This window comes from Grus americana, chromosome 4 (genome assembly GCF_028858705.1).
Source record: "Grus americana isolate bGruAme1 chromosome 4, bGruAme1.mat, whole genome shotgun sequence".
Lineage (NCBI taxonomy): Eukaryota > Metazoa > Chordata > Aves > Gruiformes > Gruidae > Grus > Grus americana.
Window position 1 is genome coordinate 67,129,530 of NC_072855.1, and position 21,892 is coordinate 67,151,421.

A 21,892-nucleotide genomic window follows, 5' to 3' on the forward strand; every position below is an offset into this window, starting at 1 on the left:
ATTTGACAACAGACTTAGCAAACACGCTCCTAGAGAGTCAAGGTGCTGCTGACTGTGCAGTTTCTGCTGCTATGAAAATCAGGGCCCTTTCTCTCACTGAACCCAGCATTCACTGTGTGCTGGGCTCTGTGAGTCTTTCACCTCTCGCAGAGACAAGATACCCCCAATTGTCTGACTGATTGTATCTTGCCTCTAGGAGAGAGTATCTCCCAACCTTGCCTGTTAAAGTTGGTTAAAACAAAAGAAGATAAAATAATGAGAAGGTGCCAATAGAGTTGGCAAGCATCTTTACTGAATTGCCAGATCAAGGTATACTTAGTTTTGATTTTTTCACCAGTTTCAAGGCAAACCTTTGCACAAATCTCTTGTTTGTATTAAGTGAGGCTTGAGTCACCTGGCACACAAAGGGGTGGATGCTAATTCATGTTGCAGGTGTTAGAGCTAGTAGTAGCTAGAAGATAACATATGAATTATACAGCTCATCAAATACTAATTCAGTAGTTCGCTAATCCAGTTACTCTCTGATTCTAATCAAATTGCTTGGGGCTCTAGCTTATGATCTCCTGACAACTCTAGTTGACACCATTTAAGAAGTGTTCAGCAGTTCACCCCAGCTGGAACTTACCATGATGCAGCAGTCACAACAGCAGCTGATCTGTATTTGCTCTTCAGCTGCCACAGTTCAAGCTTAAAAGGCTCATTGTAGTATTTAGGGCTGCAAACTGTGAAGAGTTTTATAGTATCACTAATATCAAGCTAGCTGAAAGTTTATCTGTCTCAGGTATGCTGTCCTGAGCTAACAGTTGTGTTGAAGAAGAAATAGCAGGTATAAATTATGAAAAAAAAAATTAAAATCTTCATTACTTTTAAGTTTTTTGATGAATTTAAACTTTATGAAGGGATTTTTTTTTTTTGAACCTGAAGTGGTAAACAAAACTTCACTTACTATGTCAGCAAATAATTTTCTTATTTGTTATTTAAATTTTTTCACCTGATATTTTTGTATCACAGTGTTGCTGCCTTAATTGTGACTGTAACTTAGAACTGTTGCTCTTAACTTTAGAGTTTTATGGCTGTTACCATGGTGCACAGAGAAAGTTAGGTATTCGTTCGCTTTCTGTATTTATTGATGGAATATGTTAATATTTTGATTTTTTTGATAGTTTGTAGTTATAGGACACTATAATGCTGGACATAAATTGTTTGCTTGAACAGAATCAGTGCTGTCCGTAAGAATGTGGAGGCTGATATCAAAGAAAATTTTTCTTTTATTTTTTACTGCTGGGTTTGAAAATAGTGACATTTTGTTTACCAGCGTTATGTTGTACAGACCGTTTACCTTGATGTACACCAGTGAATGTTCTCTGTTTCCATTTTTAGTAGAATGTTTTGATTGAACTTCAAATCATACAGGAGTCTTTTTTTTTTTAGTTGGCTGTTACCAATATTATACTGTGTGCAAAGAAAGTATTTTTTTCCTGTCCAATTTAATCTCATTGTTGTTTTATCTGAATACCTCCCAAGTATTTAAAAATAATCCTTGGAGCTTCTCAGAAAAATAGCTGACAGAGTTATTTTGCCCTAGGTACAGCATTATCCCAAAAACACTGGCAGAAATATTGGCAATACTTGATTGCATTCCTATTTGGTCTTTTTTGATGTAAATATTGTCAATGTTTCTGACTTCAAAACTGAATTGTTTCTACTTATTCCTTGATCTTCCTCTATTATCATGGGCTAACTTCTCTTTTCACTAGTTCTGGTCTCAGTAGTTTAAAAAGGAGATAGTTTAGCTGTTTATCCTGCATTCTTCTGTAAAAAAACCCTACAACTATACATATTTAAAGTAATGTATCTATATAGCTCAGCATTTGATGTATACAGTTATTTCTTGCCATGTGTATGAAAACATTGGGTTGGTTTGTTGGTGGGGTTTTTTTCAAAAAGAAAGTGGTATTTTGAGGCTGTGGAATGGCCTGTCAGATTGCCTGCTTGCCTGCCTGATGGTACTGCTCAGAGTAATTTTACTTAAAGATCTAATTGTCCTTGAAAGGTATGTATAACACAGCGCTGGCAGGTTGTTGTTGCTATTCCTCTGAAGAGCCATAGCTCCCCAGCCCCTACTCAGTACTGGTCTGCCAGTGAGCAGGAGGGAGAGTTTGAAGCTGCAGTCCATTCTTGTCTGATGTTGAGGGTTGCTAACTAAATATCCTTTGGCTGCTGACACCCTGTGAACAAATGATGACTGTACCCTGCAGAGGTGTGCCAACTAAATAGAATTCTTTTTGTCCAACTAAAACCCAGACAAAATTTGACTCTATAACTCTATGCTTTTTGATGGTTCATGGCGAAGAAGTAGGAACAAAAGAAATCCAGCTAAGAAGTCTTTTACTTATACTGTGGAATTTTTGAACAGGACCCAGTGTAATGTGTGCCTGGGAGAACGGTTCATTGTAATGATAATGTTGCTGTTCCTCTGATAAAAATATTTAAAAGTGAAATTAAAACTTTAAGCTGGTATTTGCACAGATTTTACCATGCGAATGTAACAGATTCTTTAAATCACTACTTTGCTGCTACAGTCTGTCTTATTGTTTTAAAATGCATTGCTAATTTGCTTGTTGGGTCTGTACACTCATTAGGCTAAACCACTTCTTTGAATCATCTTGTCAAAGTATTGCGGAGCTACTTTTTACCAGAAGAATGATTGATAGTATGAGGATTATACCGTAAAGCATCAATCGTGTTTTAGACTGAGGCCATCCTCTCAGTGATAGTGTGTCAAATTTGTTTTTTGTCAAATTAGAGGTCACCTGTCCCAGTATTATTTCAGAAGGGCTTGGAAAGTGTTGCTCTTCGGATTATACCTGAATTACATATTAAATGTATGCTTGAACCCTAACTGAATCCTTACCTAGGACTAGCAGAGACCTTGAAGAGTTGGTATGATCAGTGCTTGCTAGATTGAGCTGGTTTACTTGGATTGTACGATTGAAGGGAATGCAAGGCAAGTTACAGCTCAAGAACAATTAAAGGAAGAGATGTCTCAGCCATTGGCTCTACTTTGCCAGAGCAAGGGAGCAAACCCAGGGAAAAAGCCACAGTTCAGCAGCTGCAACACGTATTGAGCAGTCAGCTCTGTAGCAGCAGATCACTGTGTTCATTGAGCCAATGCACAGAACATATATTGAGCTATGAACATGCGTTCCAAGGGGCAAGACACTGCTGATTAGTTGATCATTGGAGCAGCTGGTGGAGAGTAGTAGGAGTTAAGACCTGGAAGCTGTTGCCTTTCTCAGATTCCACCTGCTCCCAGTTCCTGACCCCACGCAACCTTTGTGGTATGCTGAATCTGTGCATGTGCTACAGGCCCTGACCCTTGTTGTAGAGAATATCAGACACATGGAATTAGAAGAAAGTGCTAACTTGTTTTTTTTTTTCCCTCACTTCAGTGTAGAGAAAACTTTTGACAGAATGAGTTATCACTTGTTGTTGTAAAAGATGACTTTTCATAAAGCATATGAAGAAAGCATGAGTATTTTATGTGTTTGCACTGGAAAATCTTTCTTTGTCTGAGGTACTTAAGGTTGAAAACAGAGTTTAGCATTTTACAGTGGAAAGGTTTTCTGTAAAATTTCGCTCTTATGCCTTAGGCTGGGCTAGAAACATTGCAATAACCATATTACCCATGCTATTTTGGATAAAAAATGGAAAGAGATTATGCATTAAAAAAGAAAAAGGATAAATGTACCAAAACCTTTTTTAATATTTGCTTGGACGAGGCATAGGTTTGTTAGGTTTTGGGGGGATAGGGAAAGGAACACTGTTTTATTTTCTAAGCAGGTTTGTCCTTCTCTACTTAATATTGTATCACAGGAAAAAAACTCAGCAGTTGCTGGAGACCAATGGAGGAGTTTATTTTTGTAATTATCTTACAAAAAGTGAAGTGATTCTGCCCAGGAAAGAAGCCAAGCCTTCTCAAAATATAGCCAATTATAGAACTACCATTGACTTCAACAGAAGCAGCATTTCTTAGAAAACTTTAGTAGTGTGTTCTCATAGCAATGGCTTGGAGCCCCCCTTTAGTGTCCCAGATTACCAGTTAATTGCCTTATATCAGTATCACTAGATAGCTTTATCCTTACTTGGCAAAATTATATCCTGAGTGTTTCCTTAGCATCTTTGCTGAAGGAGGGTCGATTTAGATTAGATGTTAGAAAGAAATTCTTTACTGTGAGGGTGGTGAGGTACTGGAACAGGTTGCCCAGAGACATTGTGGAGGCCCCATCCCTGGAAGTGTTCAAGACCAGGTTGGATGAGGCTTTGGGCAACGTGGTCTAGTGGAGGGTGTCCCTGCCCACAGCAGGGGGGTTGGAGCTAGATGATCTTTAAGGTCCCTTTCAACCCAAACCATTCTATGATTTGTATAGATTGTACTTTTATTGAATGTATTCCCCCTATGTACCCAGCAGTGTTGGGAGGGGTGTGCTCTGTGTACACCCTGCCTCATATCTAGGAAACAGAGGCCGTGCCTGAGACTTGATAGTGTCAGCATGCTAACCCCACTGCAACCTTTCTTCATTTGTGTGTGAGTTTAGCTTATGGATAAACTTTGTGGAAAAAGGAATAATTAGGTGGTCCTCTACCTGTAGGAGTAGAGACGTGATTGTCCTGAGCAAGCAAATGGGACTGATTCTTTGTCATGTACGGATCCAGGTGGAAATAAACTGATTGCAGCACCATAATCTATTAGTACTCATGCTTCTTTTTGGCCCAACAGCCTCCATCCTGGATCTTCCTGTGTGCGAATTCTTCACAGCATCAGCTGTCTTGCTACTAAGTCACTGGTATTGATCTCTCTGGCAAAAGAAAAATGAAATTTTCAGTATTAAGTGTCTCACTCTGACATCAAAAATGACTCCTAGTGACTTAATTGATCTTAGGCCGCTCCTTTATATGTCTTCAAAAGAGAATGGTTGGTTATAATTAAGTCATACTCACTAAAAACAACTAACTGAACTGCAAGTCCTCTGGCAGGAACAAATAACTGACTGGTGTTTTTTTGAGGGGAAAATATTGAGCCATAAATAGATGTTGAAAAATTTCTTCCCGATACCTGTGGGTTTTAAATAAGTACAAGTCCTATTTTCCATTAACAAGAACAGCAGCCTCTTTCTTTTCTTCTTCAAGGAAAATACAAGCCAGGATCTCTTCATGATATTTTCATCTGTTCTCTAAAGACCATTTCTGTACTACTTTGCCTTTCTTCTACTACATCCTGTCACGAGGAGATCATACAGATGTGGCAGCAGTTCTATGTAAATCACACTAGTATGGCTTGCAGATCTTCTGTACATTTCTTTTCCCTCATCTTAGTTCTGTTGGGATTGTCATACTCAAACTCCACCTCACTATCCCTGTGCATTGCACTTTGCTATGTTCAGCTAGACAACTACCAACATGCAAACCATGGATTTGAATGATCCTCTGTTCCATGCACACCTTTGCTTGCCAAGGGAACAGTTCTTGAGAAGAGCCCAGGAATAAACAGAGATATTGTTTGGTGGGCCGATTGAGGACTATGGTTTGAGCATAACAAGGGGAGATCCTACATGACAGTTGAGGTGTACCTGAAGAGATGCGTTTAATATATGGGGTTTAATGTTGAAGCTCAAGTTAAAGGGATATTTTATATTTTTTTTTAAATCTCTGTTTAACAAAAAGAACTCAGCAAAGTTTGATGGGGATACTTTCCTTTTGTGCATAGACACCCAATTTCATAGTTGTTTTCCATTGCAAAGGACAATGAAAATAAAATATTTTGAAAAGTTCAGATCAAACAAAATGAAAGTAGTCCATTTTCTGTAATTTATATTCTATGACAAAAACATAAAAATATTACAAAACAAATACTGCAACATAGCATGACTTTTAATTTGTTTTCTGCTTAATTTTTGTGAAATATTACTGCCTTCAACTTGGTAATTTGGCATTGAAAAAAAACATTGTGTTGGATAATTGCCCATAAGATGTGTTCTTAGCCCTGCTTCAGATCTTCAGTTAAGTCCAAAACCGCTAACTATCAGGCCTCACCGTCTGCTCCATCAAGTTCTGTTTGTTCTGTGTAGCTGCCATCTTGGGTGGATGCTCATCTTTACAGTGTTCTCACAATGCTGGGACTTAAATGTTCTGGAAGACCTGAATTTAGCTTCCAATGTTTCATGAAATTAATGTAATTTTTGAAAGATTAATGTGATCAGCCTTTGAACCTTTATTGGTGTGCTTTCTTAATTGTTTCTTATTTAAAAACATAAATTTGTCTTGCAGGAAGTGTTTTACAATTGCTTGTGTGATTCAAACTTTTCTGTCTGTTCATTCGGTATCACATTCCAGTGGCAGCATTCCCTTGCTGATAAATGGTGCAGATATTTTTTTTGTATCAATAGATACATGAAGATGACTTGTCTATGTGTATTCTATTATCTATTGTATGGAACCTGTGGGAGATTTTATATAAGAGAGTAATTATCTATTCTAATATTTTTCTTCTCCTGGGGAGGTTAAAGTTCACTTTTACCAAGTCTGACATGCTAGCTTTACCACTGTCAGAATAATCTCAATGAATTTCTTGATTTGTAAATCAGACTTTGAATCCAGGAGACAATACGGCTTTTAAAAATCTATCTTTTGGGGTTTATTTTATGACCAGCGTATCTGGTCAGCCGCTGTCCGGGACAATTACAGAGAAATGGTTGTCTTTGTGCACTTCTCATTGTTATTCACCAGCAGGATAGTCATCAGAGGGTCACATTAAAGTTCATTCAATCAAAGCTGTGGCAGTAGCAATAGTCCGCCTCAGGTCAGTTCCATCTCTTGAGACTTGTAGGGCACTACCTGAAGTTATTTGCGTAATTTTATGTAGCGTTAGTGCCTTGATACTTTGTAGCAAAGATTTCAAAGGCAACAAATCTGTACCTAATGTTCTACCCCAATGACAATCCAATTATCTTTCTCCTGTGTTATTGTAACCATTCCTATGTATCTTCTAAGTTTATTTTCACTTAGCTGGAATATATATATACACACTGTGTATTGTTATCTTTATGTTAGTGGTTATAATCAGGTTTTGTGTATCTCTGTTCATGTGGTTGTCTATGTACTTGCAATTGTCATGGGAACCTCTGCCTTTTACTTTTGAGTAAAAAGTACTGCAAAGCAGTTCTGTTCACACACCTAATTTAACCAAACAATCTCTTACCTGCTGCAAGACTTGGGGTTCTTAACTCCTCCTTTACCCAACTACACAGAAATTCTTTTAAGAACTAGCTGTTTGGCTTACATTCATTTAGCAGGTGCACACACAGTAAGTAGCCAACCAAAACTGCAATGGAATTTTAGCTAGTTATTCCCATTCACATCTGGCATGAGCAGAGGTTTGGAAAGAAAATTAATTTAGTTTAGCCAATGATAAATTTCGCTGTGAAACACATATTTTCATGCTGTACTTCATCTCATAGATTCTTTACCATCCTGTAGGGAATATATATTTAAAATCCCCTTTAGGGAGAGGCAGTATGATAAGAGTTGTCAGGTAAGTTTTAGATCTCTATTCCAAATTAATATAGTTTGAGAATAATCCAAAGAGGATTTTTTTGTGGATTTTTTTAAAAAGGTGCTTTTCAGAGAGAAATAATTCTAATTCTGTAGAAGCTCTCATTCTTTAATTTTAAATTGGGAATAATATATTTGTTGATAATTTTGTAATGCCACTTAAATTTGGGACTTGCAGTGTTTTTATAAATTTTAGGATACTGTGTGTTCATTTAGCTGTCTGAGATGATAAAGAGTGGGAACTAAATGTGGTTTCCTTCTTCAGATCGTAAAGGAGGTCTGTGACTTCGAGTCTCCCCTGCTTTCCACATTTGTTCTGAGAGCAGTACTTTGAACTGTTTTTTTCAGGGCAAGATGTAAAATTTCAATTTGTCCTTAATTTCTAAGAGTGATAAGGTACTAAAAATGGGAATATACATGAAAACTCAAAGCCTTTCTTTGTTAGTCTTACTTTGAACATTGAAAATGGTATGCATTAATGGATTGTGTTTGCAGAGTGTTCTGTTTGGTTCTTTATCTTCATGATCACAGTTGCTACCTTAGGCCTGCTTTGAAAGCTCTCAGTGCCCTTGCAGGTGTCAGGGGCTCAGATGAACACTTCTCCCGCAGTGACTGTGTGCTTTTTGCTGCTCGTTCTAGCTTCTCTCTTTTGACTAGCCAATGTCTTATCCAGGTTTTGCATGTTTTCTTGAACATTTTTGTTTTCTGTATACAGAAGCGAGAGCAATGTATTGTGGTTTTGCTAAAATAAGTTTTCAATTCTGCCTAACTTGTAAGGTTATTTTCCCCTTATCATATTTCTTTGAGTGGAGGTGTAGGAGAGCTTGGTGGTATTTGAGTGGTGGAAATATAAATAGCTCTTTGTTTTCATTATGTTATTTCTGTAATATGTAAGAGTTCTGAAAGCTGATGATAATCTAACATTTTGATTTTAATTTTTGTTTTTAAAGGGCACTATGAGGAGGTGTACGATAACCAGCTTAACTTGGCCTACTGTTTCAATGATCCTGAGGACAAATGGTTAAGTAATTACTTCTATGAGCAATCCTTTAGCACTGCTCAATTAATAAAAATTGATGGTGGGAAAAGAGAGGCACAAGCATATGCAAATATGGGCCTCGTCAATGAGGAACAAGGTAAGTCACTGAGATCATAGAGCTACATTGTATCAGCATTGAGACAGTCATATCTGGCAATTTGTGTTTCATCACAGGGCACAATATTTCAAAGTAAAGTTGATTTGCAACCATAATTTAAAAGAAATGTTAAAACAGTTGCAATTTTAATTTTTGGAGCAGTGAATAGGAAGACAACGTCTATAATTACTCACAGATGTGTTTCCTCTGACACTCCATTTACAATTGAAAGTATTCAGTCAGATGAAAGACAAAACACAAGTTTAAAGGAAGCATTTGTTTAGCGCAAAGGTTCTTTGGGTTTGACCTTACTTCCTTTTGCTTGTTTTTGACAAGAGACTGGTAATGCTGCCTCAGGCCACAGGTGTCTGAGTAGGATGGCATCTGTAGCTACATGAACTGGATTGATTTAAAAGAGGTATGAACATGTAATTCAGTTTAATCCTGCCTCAAATTTACACTTGGATAAAACAGCCTATGTTTTTGTGTTCTTTTTGAAAACTACCTTCTGGTTCTTTTGATTGAAAAATGACACCTTGTTTGTTTGTACATGATTGCCACGTTGGTGTTTGCTTCAGATTTATACCTTGTCACAAGTTCCATTTCTCCATTCCTGTACCTGTATCCTCAAACTGGGAGTCTCTGAAATTAGGAAAGATATTAATAGAAATAACTAGAATCATAGAACAGCCCAGGTTGGAAGGGCTGAAAGATCATCTGCCCCAACCCTTCATGGGAAAGGGAGCCTAGAAGAGATTGTTTTAACGCCCTGTCCAATCGCATCTTGAAAACCTCCAGTGATGGGGACTCTACCACATCCCTAGGGAGGCTGTTCCAGTGCATGATTGTGCTCACTGTAAAAAATATTACTTTCTTATGTCAAGATGAACCTTGTTTCTATATTTAAAAACATACATTACCTTTCATAGCAGAGGGGGTTTTATGTGTGTAGCAGTCTGGATATAAAAAAGGTGTTTTCCTATGTTTGTATAATATCCTTCCATGTTGTGGGAAGACAAGCAATGAGTGAGCCTTAAGTAACTGAATAAAACCTGTCTTCCAGTTCTAATTCCTAAGTATACTTGATGCCTAACCATTGCTTCAAATATATGTGATTTGTATAGTTACTAGGTTTTTAGTTTTAAGTTTGACTTTGTGGGTTGAAACCATTCCAACTTTGAGCTCAGCTTGTGGCTGGTTTCTCAAATAGAATGGCTTTTCTCAGAAAAAAAAGAAGATTCACAGAAATTGAAATATTTTGTGAAACTACTGTAATTCCAGTAAATGTCTGACAGAATGGGTGTGTTTTGAAAGATGGCCTAATTTCCCAGCAAAAACCTGAACATAAAACATAAAACCTGCAGCTTTTTTTTTTAATTGAAAGGTTATTGTGCTGTTTTTTCTCCGTGTTCTCTTAAAGCTGAAACATCACACCTTTTTCAATATTTCCTCATATTTTCTGGTCATTCACACTGTTTTCCTCTGAACTGTTGCCATATCCTTCTTGCTTGCAACACCCAGAGTTGGATTCAGTCTTAAAATTTGAGCTCATGCCAATGATCAATAAAATGGAAGGATTACTTTTCTTACAAAGTGTATTTTGATTTGTGTTTTCAAGTATGACATCTATGTTTCAGCATAAATTGCGTACTTGTATTTGGTTCATGATCTTCAGTAATCTCTAAATTCTTTTCTGAAGAACTGTTAACTAGATATTCTGTTCCCCATTCTGGGATCACCAGTTAGTTCTGCCTAAATGCAGTGCGTTCACTGAGGATCATCCTGTGTTTTGTAGGCAGTTTCTAGAAATTGTCAAGATTGTTTTGAATTCTGAAATTGTCCTTCAACGTGCTTTCTCTTCTTCCTAGTCTGGTATCATTTGAACATTTAAAAAGCTTTTTTTCTATCCTGTAGTTCAGATCCCTAATGAAAATACTAGGTAGTAAACTGGACTTAGGACAGGCACTTTGTGGAACCTTACTGAGTACCTTTTTCCATACTGACAGTGAACTGCTGATAACCAATGTATATATAGGATTTCCTCACCATTTGCACTCACCTAATGATAGTTGCAGGTGAGCTATGCTTTCCTAATGCCTTACAAGAAAGTTATGACAGTGAGAAAGAATTTACTAACTTAAACAGAAGTTTGGCTTGATGACATTCACTCTTGATGTGTTGGCTATAATATTTTCATGTTTTCTCTAAATGCTTGGGAATAATCTGTTTGACTATTTATTCCAGTAATGTTCTAGGAATTGAAATTAAGCTAAATCCAGTTTCCCAGTAGATAAGACAGCAGTTGCTTAAAGCCCAGCCGGTCACAACCAAGTCATTTCCATTTTGAGTGAAAAATGCCTAATTAGGTAATCTGTCTGATACTCAGTAAAATAAAATGATTGCAGCTGCTGAGGTTTTTGCAACCTTTTCACTTGGTCCTTCACTTACTAAAAAATAAAATAAGAAGGTAAAAGCAAACATCCCTATCTGTAGCTTCAAAGGTTCATACTGTGTGACTCACTATTATTATTGAACCACAGCCTAAAAAAATTGTTTCCTGCTTTCATCGTGTGTTAAGCAAAAGTTGTTAAATACTTAAATATCTTTAAGTCCATTAAGAAAGCACATGAATAAAGTTATGAAACACATTTTGAGATGCTCAGAGGAAGGGAAATTTCATTTTCCTGCTGTAAAATATTAGAAACTTCCAGAAGAGAGGCTTCTTATTAACATTGGTAAGGAAAGATAAAGCAAGGTGCATTTTTCACTGCCCAGAGTAAAGCTCCACAAAATCTGTGGAGTCTGTCTTTTGCAAATATTTTTTTTCCATAGAGAGAGGTGAAAAACTGAAGAAGCTGTGACAGTAAGCGTAGGATTTGCTTTGAGGGACCACTGAGAAAAAGACAGCAGATGTATTCCATGCACTTTTTATTTTCAGAGGGTGAAAAATTAAATCACAAGTTCAGATTGTAGAAAAAGTGTTAAGAGCAGATGTTGAGTTGGGATTGTATAAAATTGCATGAGTATTAATGGTGTTATACATAAAATTCTAAACATGCTAATTTTGATATTAGAACAGATAGATACAGCTTGTAAATTAAATGGTCTTTTTGTTCAGTTATTTATAATACTGTAATTAACTTGTTTGTGAACTGAGTCAGATGCGCACTTCCTATGGGGGTGTATACATATACACAGGAATAGATACCCATGTATAGACACGTATGTGTGCATTAATATACACGTACAGGAATATGTATGTGTGTACCCATATAAGTACAGGGATGTGTTTAGGTATGTGAATGATGCCTAACATTTACATGATACTTTTATCTGATTTAAATCATCATATCTGTATTAACTGCATTGATTAATAGTGTAGCCAGAAAGATCAGAGAATTTACAAGAATGAGAAGTTAGCGTTACAGACATTCCTGCATGCATCCTTTTACACGTACATATCTTGTACCAGTTCTTTTCAGTTCTCCCACCCAGTAGTGTATTTTTTTTTCTTACTCGTGCATGGAAGCTGTCTATATATGCTTAGGACTGATTGCTTGGGAGTGTAAAGTTAAACATGTACTTGTAAAGATTGTTGTTTGCCTTGGAAGCAAATCAATAAATTTCTCGGGTATTTTTGTGTAATCAAATTTAAAGTTCTTTGACTTTCAGCCTGGTCTCTGTCCTAAAGGCTGGATATAATCTGATGTTCATTAATCTTCCAAGCTAAATATTTGAGGTGTTGGCAGTGTAGACTTCAGTCATGATATTTGGATGCAGGCAATTAGTGTCTGTCAGTGCATAAGGGAAAGAAAACAATAATAATAGAGTAGCCTGCTATAGACACAAAAGGAACATTCTGCTTGGAGCAGCAAACATGATTTAAGTTCCAGTTCTTTGCAGACTTTAACCTCTTCTTTAAAAAAAACTGTTTGTAAAATAAGGTCTCTGTTTACAAGTTACCCAAATGATGTGCTACTCATTGATTATTGTAGGAGCGTTCAGGTTATGATCCTGTTCAATTAACTGTACTCAACCCATAGTTCATCTTTCCTCAGGAGGCTGGTAATAAATTGTTCTATTAGTTTGGTTACCAGTCATTTTCTTGTCTAGCTATTAAACATGCTGATCTCACTTTATACACACTGAAAAAGCAATGTCGTACTTTAATTTTTCTTTCTCACATTAAATCCAGCATTACTTGTCATCCAAGTAAGCACAGGCTTTGTGACAGAATCTCAGTTTAGAGAAATTAACTTTTAAAAATATTTTTACTTCTAAAAACACATTCAAAGCATAGGAATAATATCAGTCATAATAAATGTGTGCATTTTTCTGCATATCAGAGAATAAGATGATTATCATAGTTGGTGACAGTTCTATTATATTAGTGTAAATTCAGCTAAAGTTAATTGCAAACTTCAGGTTTATACTGTTGTATCTTGCAGAAGAAACACAGTCTGAGTGTATTGATAAATATAATGGCTAGGCCTGGTTTGTATAGGTTCTTACACTGCTAGCACTCATCATTACGATATTTGAGTGCTTTCTGTTTTGTATTAAATGGTCAACATATATCATACATGAAATGATGTAGATCTTACATATATGTATCCCAAAGTTTCAGGTAACTTACATCAGTAGCAAAAACAGTCCAGGGGAAACAAGGAATTTGGACGTGTAGGAACTATTATTTGCTTCAAATAAGTTATAACAAAATTAGATATATTTCTATATTATTCAAAGGCATAGTAAAAACAGATATCTGAAAGTGTACTTGGCCTTGATGCCTGCCTTTAGAACATCACAAGTAATACGAGTGTCTGTATAAATATGTGTATGTACGCATCTATATACAGACATACAAATGTGCACACAAATTTAAATATCGCCAGTACTTCAGATAGCCACATTTCAATCTTAATGTCAAGCAACTCGGCATTTGAGAGAAAAGCTTTAAGATGACTAATTAACTTATCAGATAATGTTTTTCTAATACAGATGCATGACTGTTCTTTCCTTAAGGCACACCCTTTTACAAAAAGATAAGTTAGTGGTACACTGTGTGTGGGAAGTGGAACAGGAGTGACATTGAGAACTGTGGAGGAAGCAACAAAAACATCATCACTACAATCTTATAAATATCTATCCTCCCACCCTTGAATGATGCAGGGATCTCAACACTTACCTTTCGGGCATTAGCAGCAAAGGTAGATGTTCACAGGCCATGGTTGCTTTCATGCATGAGTAAATTAAGCAGTGCACGGGGATGTCTATGAGCATTGGAGCATAGGCTAGTACTAAAATGGTGTCAATAGTCCTGCACATGCTTTTAGCTTGTGCTAATGTGGACTTTCCTGCCCTGCAGTTATTCATGGGAATGGTTTGGTAATTCAGAGTGTTGCAGGGACTTTTCCAAACAGGCAGCTTGCAAGCAGCCACACTGTTTGGAAGGATAAGACTTTACTAGGATAGACGCACCTTTCCATATCTCTTGTTTGCAGTGCTTGGAAACGTTTCTGGATAAATTTAAAAAATTAGTTTTGAAAAAGCATGTAAGTATCACAGTAGAGTCCAATGAATAAAACTTTCACAGCAAATTCCAAATGTGAATCAGTGCCATGCCAGAAACTGCATATCCCTTGGTATGGGAGCTGTGAGATGTGTGAAAATTATGCCATTAATCTCAATGCAGTGGTGACTTTTGAATTAGTCATCAGATTTATATTCTGCTAGCACATAAGGATCAACAAAAGTGGAGGTAATACTTTTTCTGAAATGCTTACAGACCAGAAAGACCAAAGGCAGGCAGAACTAGTAAGAGAAAGGGACAGAATGCAAAGCAAATAGCCACGTTAGATATCTGAGTGCTGATTCCTATAACATATAGCTAATCCATAAACCAAATGTTGTCTGCCTCTGTCTGGTTTTTACATTGCAAGCCTTAAAGAATTCCTGATCAGGGTCTCTCCTTAGTCCTTTCTAAAATAAGCTTAGACACTTCAAAAAATCTGCCATATTCTGCAAATTAATGGAGTGTTCAGTCTTAATCCAGTTCTGCCTTGATTATAAGCAACGTTAAACTCCTGTTTCTTTTCAGTCAGAGCAATGTTACGCCAGAGTTGATCACTTCTGATCCCTCTGCGCCCACCCCAAGAGTATTAATAAATTGGACCTAATTTATGAGAAAGGTATAACTGTTCTATCTGTAATCATGGATAAAATACACTCTATTTCATATGTTAGAATTTGATATAGACTTTGGTCTATAGGTTGAAAGGCCTGCTGAACACAGAGGACTCTGTTGTGGTTTAACCGAGTAGGCAGCTAAAACCACCACGCAGCCGTTCGCTCGCTCCCCTCCCCCTCAGTGGGATAGAGGAAAGAATTGAAAAGAAAAAGGTAAAACTTGTGGGTTGAGATAAAGATAGTTTAATAGGACAGAAAAGGAAGAGAATAATAATTATAAAAATATACAAAACAAATGATGCACAGCATAATTTCTCACCACCCAGAGCCAATGCTTAGTTGGTTCCTGAGCTGCCACGCTTCCCGGCCATCTCCCCAGTTATATACAGAGCATGATGTCATATGGTATGGAACATCCCTTTGGTCAGTTTGGGTCAGCTGTCCTGGCTGTGTCCCCTCCCAGCTTTTGGGGTGTTCCCTCGCCTTCTCGTTGACAGGTCAGTATGAGAAGCTGAAAAATCCTTGAGTGCTTGGCAACAACTAAACACATCAGTATGTTATCAACATCATTCTCATCCTAAACACAGCATTATACCAGCTACTAGAAGGATAATTAATTCTATGCCAGTTGAAACCAGGACAGACTTGTAAATAAATTTAATTAATTTGTTGTGGGGGGGAAAAAAACCCACGGGCTTCTTACAGACTTTGACAATCTGGATTAAGACTGAGGAGTAGGATTATACCTATCATTTTCCCATATTGTTGAAATTAAAGTTTTTAATCACGGCATTATAGAAGTGGGTAGAAAGATTCCTATTGAGTTTAATGGGCATTTGATTCAAGCTTCTGAAGCTTAAGTATTAATTACTAGATATATTTGGTAAACAACAACTTAAATACAGTTCATAAAATCTTTTTGGTTTGGAACATAAAAAGTCTAAACTCATTATTTTCTTGTTCTTAGCAGGTCCTGTTTAATCCATTGCTAAGAAATTGTTGATTTTGTATTTTGAATTATGGCAAGTGTTTTTCAATTAAAAACTGTAATGTATAAATTATTGAGAGAGATTCAGCATACATTCATGACTATCTATGCAGAGGAAATATGCACGTTTAAGCAGAATTTCCCCAATTGGTTTGCCTTCAGGCAGAAATCATTTATATTCAGATTAAAAAAAAAAAAAGAGAATGTTAATATTGCAAAATGAAGTACTAAAAAGGCTTAAAAGGCAAAAGTTAAAATTGCTTATGAAATATGCTTTTGTGTGTGTGTGCATTTTGCAACTTTGTTTTAATTACATAAACATGTAGTATCTTTTGCTAGAAGATGCTAGAAAATTCAACTGTGGGATGGATGGCCCACATGCACCTTCTATATGAATAGAACTTTATATTGTTGTCTGTGTTGCAAGTCTGCCAAGCCCACTTAAATAGCAAATCCCCATAGTGCTGTATAATGTAGAAATGACAAGTGCTGCTTTACAATCTGATTGCAAAATTAGAAATAGCTAGTAAATAAACCGGTGAGACATTTGTGAAGAGCACTAAATTTCTTCCTTACTACTTGGGGAGTGCAGAACAGTTCAAATGTCTCAATACTGTTATCAGTAACAATCTGACCTGCCTATTTAATGTTGTGTTTCCACCATAAGGTGTATAGCCAATATCTAAAGGTGTCCATATTGTTACATTCACAAGCGCAGGTCTGACACTGGAAGAAAACAACCTGAAATGGATTTAATGTCTCTCTTCAGGAACAAAACCAATTCAAATTGCAAGCTAATAGCTACCAAAGGACTTTCTGCTTTCATCTCTCCTTGTGTCTGTGTTAGAGATCCTTTTTGTAAGCAACTTTTTTTGGTTTAAAATGATACCCAGATAAGTTTGTGATTTTTTGATAATACATTAGCCTCATAATTTCCTTTGTCACTATTTTTATAATGGAATTTTTCATAGTGTAGACCAAAAAGAAAAAAGAAATTTCAAGATATAAATACCTATCTATTTTTTTTATAGGAAGCCTGAGTGCTAATCAAAATATGGCAGTGACATAAAGGAGAGTCGCAGTTCTAGAGATTTAGAGATTATATATCGTTTGAGTCAAGAATCACCATTTTGTTCTGTGTTTATACAATACCATTTCCTGTATGCTTCTATAACACTTGTACCTGGTAAGGTTTAGTGTGTCCCGTCATAAATTGAAAGCTATATGTGAACTGGCCAGTGCTTAGTTGCTGGCTGGCCAAGCAGTGTGCTGCCCTCTAGAATACACACAGCATTCTGCCTGTCTTTCTGTCTCTTCTGAATTTGGATCAACGTCTATCCTCAAGCTACTAAGTCTCTAAAAAGTGGTGGGAACTTACTGTCTTACGGACTTCTTACCGCTTCTTGCCAAATTTGGTTGAAGCTCGCTCCAAACCTAGTTGGAGGACAGGATGATCACATAGACTTGTTTCCTTCGGAGACTAACCTAAAAATGTTTTCTTGTACTGTTTATTGTTTGGGGAGAACACATAGCATGTTTCATTTGATTCTTTTAATTTTGCTTTATACAATGGACTATATCCAGTAGTAACCAAATATTGATTTATCATGATATTCCCTTTGACCCCAGGGTGCATATCCTAGATTGCCAACTTTTAAGATTTATTCCTAGTTGTGATTATTTATTCCAAACAACTTTTTCACAAAAGAGAGTGTAGGAATAATTCAGACCCAAAAACTTACTCTGTTTCCAAATCCTGTATCTTTGGCTACATATACCTATTGTTAAATTTTGTCTTTTAAGTTTATGTAGAGACATATACTTAAAAAGAATCTCCACATCAGGGAACTTCAGAGACAGAAAGAAGCCTTTCCTTAATGGGATATGGAATTCTGCACATCCAGTTTGACCATTTAAAACACTTCCAGTTATTGATTTGTATTGTATCAACTGAAACAAACTCTTCTTTGTTATTCTGTGCTTACACTATTTCACAAAGCAGTTATACTGGGTTTCTTTCTGATTGCTTAAGAATTGAATGTGTAAGTTAGCTGGGAAAAACTTAATTGTAGAGCATAATTTTAAAAGTTTAAGCAGCAAATTGCTAGGAGATAAAGTCTTCAGATACAGTGCTTTTCTCTGTCAGTCAGTAGCAGACAGAAGCAGCCATAAATCCAGATAGATTCTTGGGAAGGACAGATTTAAAAGGTTTATTAAATAATTGAGCTCATCTTTACGCAAGTGCAGAATGTAGTTCCCCAATAAACAATATCTTATTTTTACAGGGTTGTTACTGGTATTGAATTAGCAGGTACTGTATTGCATTGATGTTATCAGTTCAAATTAGTATACTTTTAAGAAAGTCTGAAAGAAGCTTCTGAACATGCATCATGAAAGCAAAAAGAGCCTCGTGAGTTCATAAAAAATATTCTTAATATAATTATTATTTTTTTCAGTGCTTTTGGTAGGCAATGAAAACATTTTGAATAAGGGAACTCGGGGAGAATTCTGTAGGGTACTTATTTTCACTTCTGAAAATAAATACTGTGAAAATGAAAAACTTTCTTCATGCTTTTCCTTCAGTTAATTTAAATCAAGGTTTAGTATTAAGCACAGGGAAGTAATAATATTCTTTAGGAAAAAGTAAGCAGGTTTGCCAAAAGCCTCTTTTAATCCTTTCACTGTCACTGCCACTTTCCTAGCCTAATGCTTCAAATGGAGAATCTTTCAGTTCTGATATAACACCTGGGGATAGGTCTTTATACTTACTTAGTAATGAGAAGCTCTTCAAAATATTCACAGTAGTGCAATAGTGCTAATTCTAAACTTTGCAATTTGCGTTTTCCTTAAATTTGACATATGCAAAAAAAAAAAATCTTAAATTGGTTTCTGTTCTTAGGTATTTGGTGATTGTAAAGTTCACTTTCAAATACATCACAAAATTACTGAAAAAGTATCACTGTTATTTACGTTGAACTGTGAAAGATATTGTATCAGAAATATTTTAGAAAAAACGTTTAATGTACACTTGAATGTAATATGTAGCACTCAAGTGGAATGTTTATATACATACTTCTGTAAGAATCATATTCTTTCTTAATGTTTTTGGTATCAAATGCTCTGTTTGCTTTATGTGCATGTTCATAAGACTATGACATTTAATGAAGAGATCTTTTTAAAGTATTGATAGCCATGAGTAAATTACACTATGTTTGATCTGTGTTAAAGATTCAAAGTCCAAGGTCTTTGAATAGAACTTAGAATGAAAATGTAATTAGGTTACATCCCTAAAGTCTGATATATCTTTAAACAAGACTGCAAATGAAACTTTATTAAAACTTCAAATGAATTATTTCTTTGCTTTTTTAAATTCTTTTTCCCTCTCTTCTCTTTCATGTCTATTACTGACATTGCTGCTTGTATTTTACCTGTCTTTTCCAGGGTATTTTAATTATTTACTGCTTAATGAGTAGTACTGAGATGAAGCTTCATTCAAAGCTGCCCGCTCGCTAACAGATTTTTTTGCTTCAAAGCTCTGCAAGGTCTTGGACTATTGCAGCTGAACCGGCAGTTGTCATCATAAACTTTCCTGGAGGCAGTGTTTCCTTTTTTAGTAATTGATAAAGGAGGTACTGTTTCCAGTGGTGCCTTCTCAGTGGAACTGAGAGCTTGTGGGGTTGCATGTCCTCAGCTGTTATCAATAATCTGTAGAAGTCATAGGTAAAACAAACATTATGAAGCTATTAATAAAAATATATCTTACTCTTCAGAGGATCATAGGATAATTCAAGTTGGAAGGGACCTCAGCAGGTCATTAGTCCAACCTGCTACTCAAAGCATTCTTCTGAAGTAGTTTATTTGCACAACAGAACAGTTCCAGTGCTGGAGCGTTGCAGCTGATACTAAATTTATTACTGGAAGCTGTGAAAAGTAAAGGGGAGTGGGGTAGAATCTGACTAAAATGTAATCACTACAAAAACATTATTTAAACTGAGGCAAGCATTTGACATGAGTTAGCAAAAAAAAAAGTAATTTAGTGAAACTAATCTGCCCCAGTGTCACTTTCTGTATTTAAAAGATAATGATCATATTAGTTGTTGAGATTAAATAGGAATAGAACTTGTTTTCATTTGGTTCTATTGAGCTAAAAAACCCTCTCAAGTCCTGAAAAACAGAACTGCAAAGTGCATGCCATTCTTCACTATTCATCACTGCATTTTCAGCTCCCTCCCCTCTCTGCCTTTGGATATCTGCCTATAAACACTGAAATATTTGAGAGACCTGAAGTGTGAGCATCCCACTGAGTGTGGGCTTGCTCTTATTCAGAGCCTGGAGCCTTACATTGTGAGCTTCCTCAATACGTTTTGCATCTTAGGTAGCCTTTGCATATAGAAAGCACTTTGATGCTTTACAAACATGAAAGGAGGAGGTTTGAATGTTATTGTGAAACAAGTATTCCATTCTCTTTAAAGTGGGCATGTTGTCATTCAGCTGGTGTTCAACATTGTTTGCAGTGTTATCCTCTAGATTAAAATTGCCCTATATCAAAAAATGTTTATATATAATCAAACAAAACAGAAGAAGGCATCTGAGAAATGTTGCTTTCATAAAATATATTAACCTAAAAAGGTAAAGAAATTTTAATTGTAAATCAAAATTTTCTGTGTTGGTCCATTTGAATATGAAAACAGGACAGACAATTTAGTGGAATTTTCATATGGGACCTGTTCAGTTGTCAGGTTTTTTCCTGAAGTTGGACATTGATCTTGGAAGAGTACATTTTTTTATTCTAGTTTGCATGTGGGCAAAACACTGCTCAACTAGTCTGTGCAATTAGTCTTGCAAAGCCTTCACAGATTCTAGCTTCTACCTCACACCTAAACTTATGTGATGATGCCTGAAATATGAACATTTTTTCAACAGTTGAGCCTAAAGCAAAGGGAAAAATCTGGGTTCAGATAGCAAGACAGTAGTTACAGGTATGTTTCTAACTTTCGGTGTTAAGGGTTACACTTAGTATGACTCACCCTTTGGTTTATTGTTGTCTTTCATGTATGTCCATATGTTATATTTCATACCACTCTGTAAAGTATATGTGAGATTTGTGTGCATATAGTTTTGGGGTAAATCATATAACTGACACCAGATTTTCTTTGTAGAGTTACTCTGAGTAGTTGCAATCAGTCTAGAGAGTAGCTGGATGTCTCTTAGAGAAAATCTGAGAGATTTTATGTAGATTCAGGAGCAACTTAAGAAGGCCTGGAGTTAACCCAGAATTTTGAGGGTACAGCGGCTGATGCAGTAGCCGGAAGAAAGGCAAAAGGAGGATGTTTGTTCCAGTCTCCCCGTACAACAGTACCTGTTCCTCCTCTACTCTTTGTACGTTCTTGTAAGAACAAGAAGATTTTTCACAGCAGTTCCTCTTCTAGTAATGTGTTCTTCAGTTAATTACAGGGTTTTTTTCTCTGGCTGGTCCACAGTAAACTATCCCCAAAGCAGCTGTCATTTCAGCTGCCTGTGGGAAAGCCTTCCTTGCTTGCAGTTCAGTAGTGTTGGCAGCAGCAGGGGAAGGGATTAGAGAGCAGACAGGCAAGCAAGCAGAGAAACTAGTATTATGCCTAGCTTGTGAGGTGTCTCTTAAAGAACCCTTTAAGCAACGTCTTTTTGGAGAATTTTTATATCATAATGTGTTGATATGCAGTATAACATACTGTGAACAGTCCTACTCTGGATGCTGCAATATGCTCTGCCCTCCAGGCTTGTATAGGTATATTTTGAGTATTTGAGCTTTAAGGCAAGTAATTTAGGTCCTCAGAGGACAAGACTGTATGTGATCTAATGCTCACTGGACTCCTATAGTTACATTTTTCTTTTCGGACAAGAGATACTTGCTTAACTAATGTCAGCAGAAATAATAGATCATGCTCTAAACTGCAATACTGAGGATCAACTAGCACTAGCAGTTCTT

The 21,892-nt window shown here is 36.4% G+C and overlaps 1 protein-coding gene across 3 annotated transcripts in view; it reads left to right on the plus strand.

Moving 5' to 3' along the window:
* TTC29 (tetratricopeptide repeat domain 29) overlaps positions 1–21,892 on the plus strand; it is a 348,965-nt gene that overhangs the window by 239,404 nt on the left and 87,669 nt on the right. For all 3 annotated transcript variants that reach the window (XM_054824216.1, XM_054824217.1, XM_054824215.1), the window contains one exon: positions 8,562–8,747. In XM_054824216.1, coding sequence (XP_054680191.1) covers positions 8,562–8,747 — 186 coding nt within the window. The remainder of the gene's footprint in view (positions 1–8,561; positions 8,748–21,892) is intronic.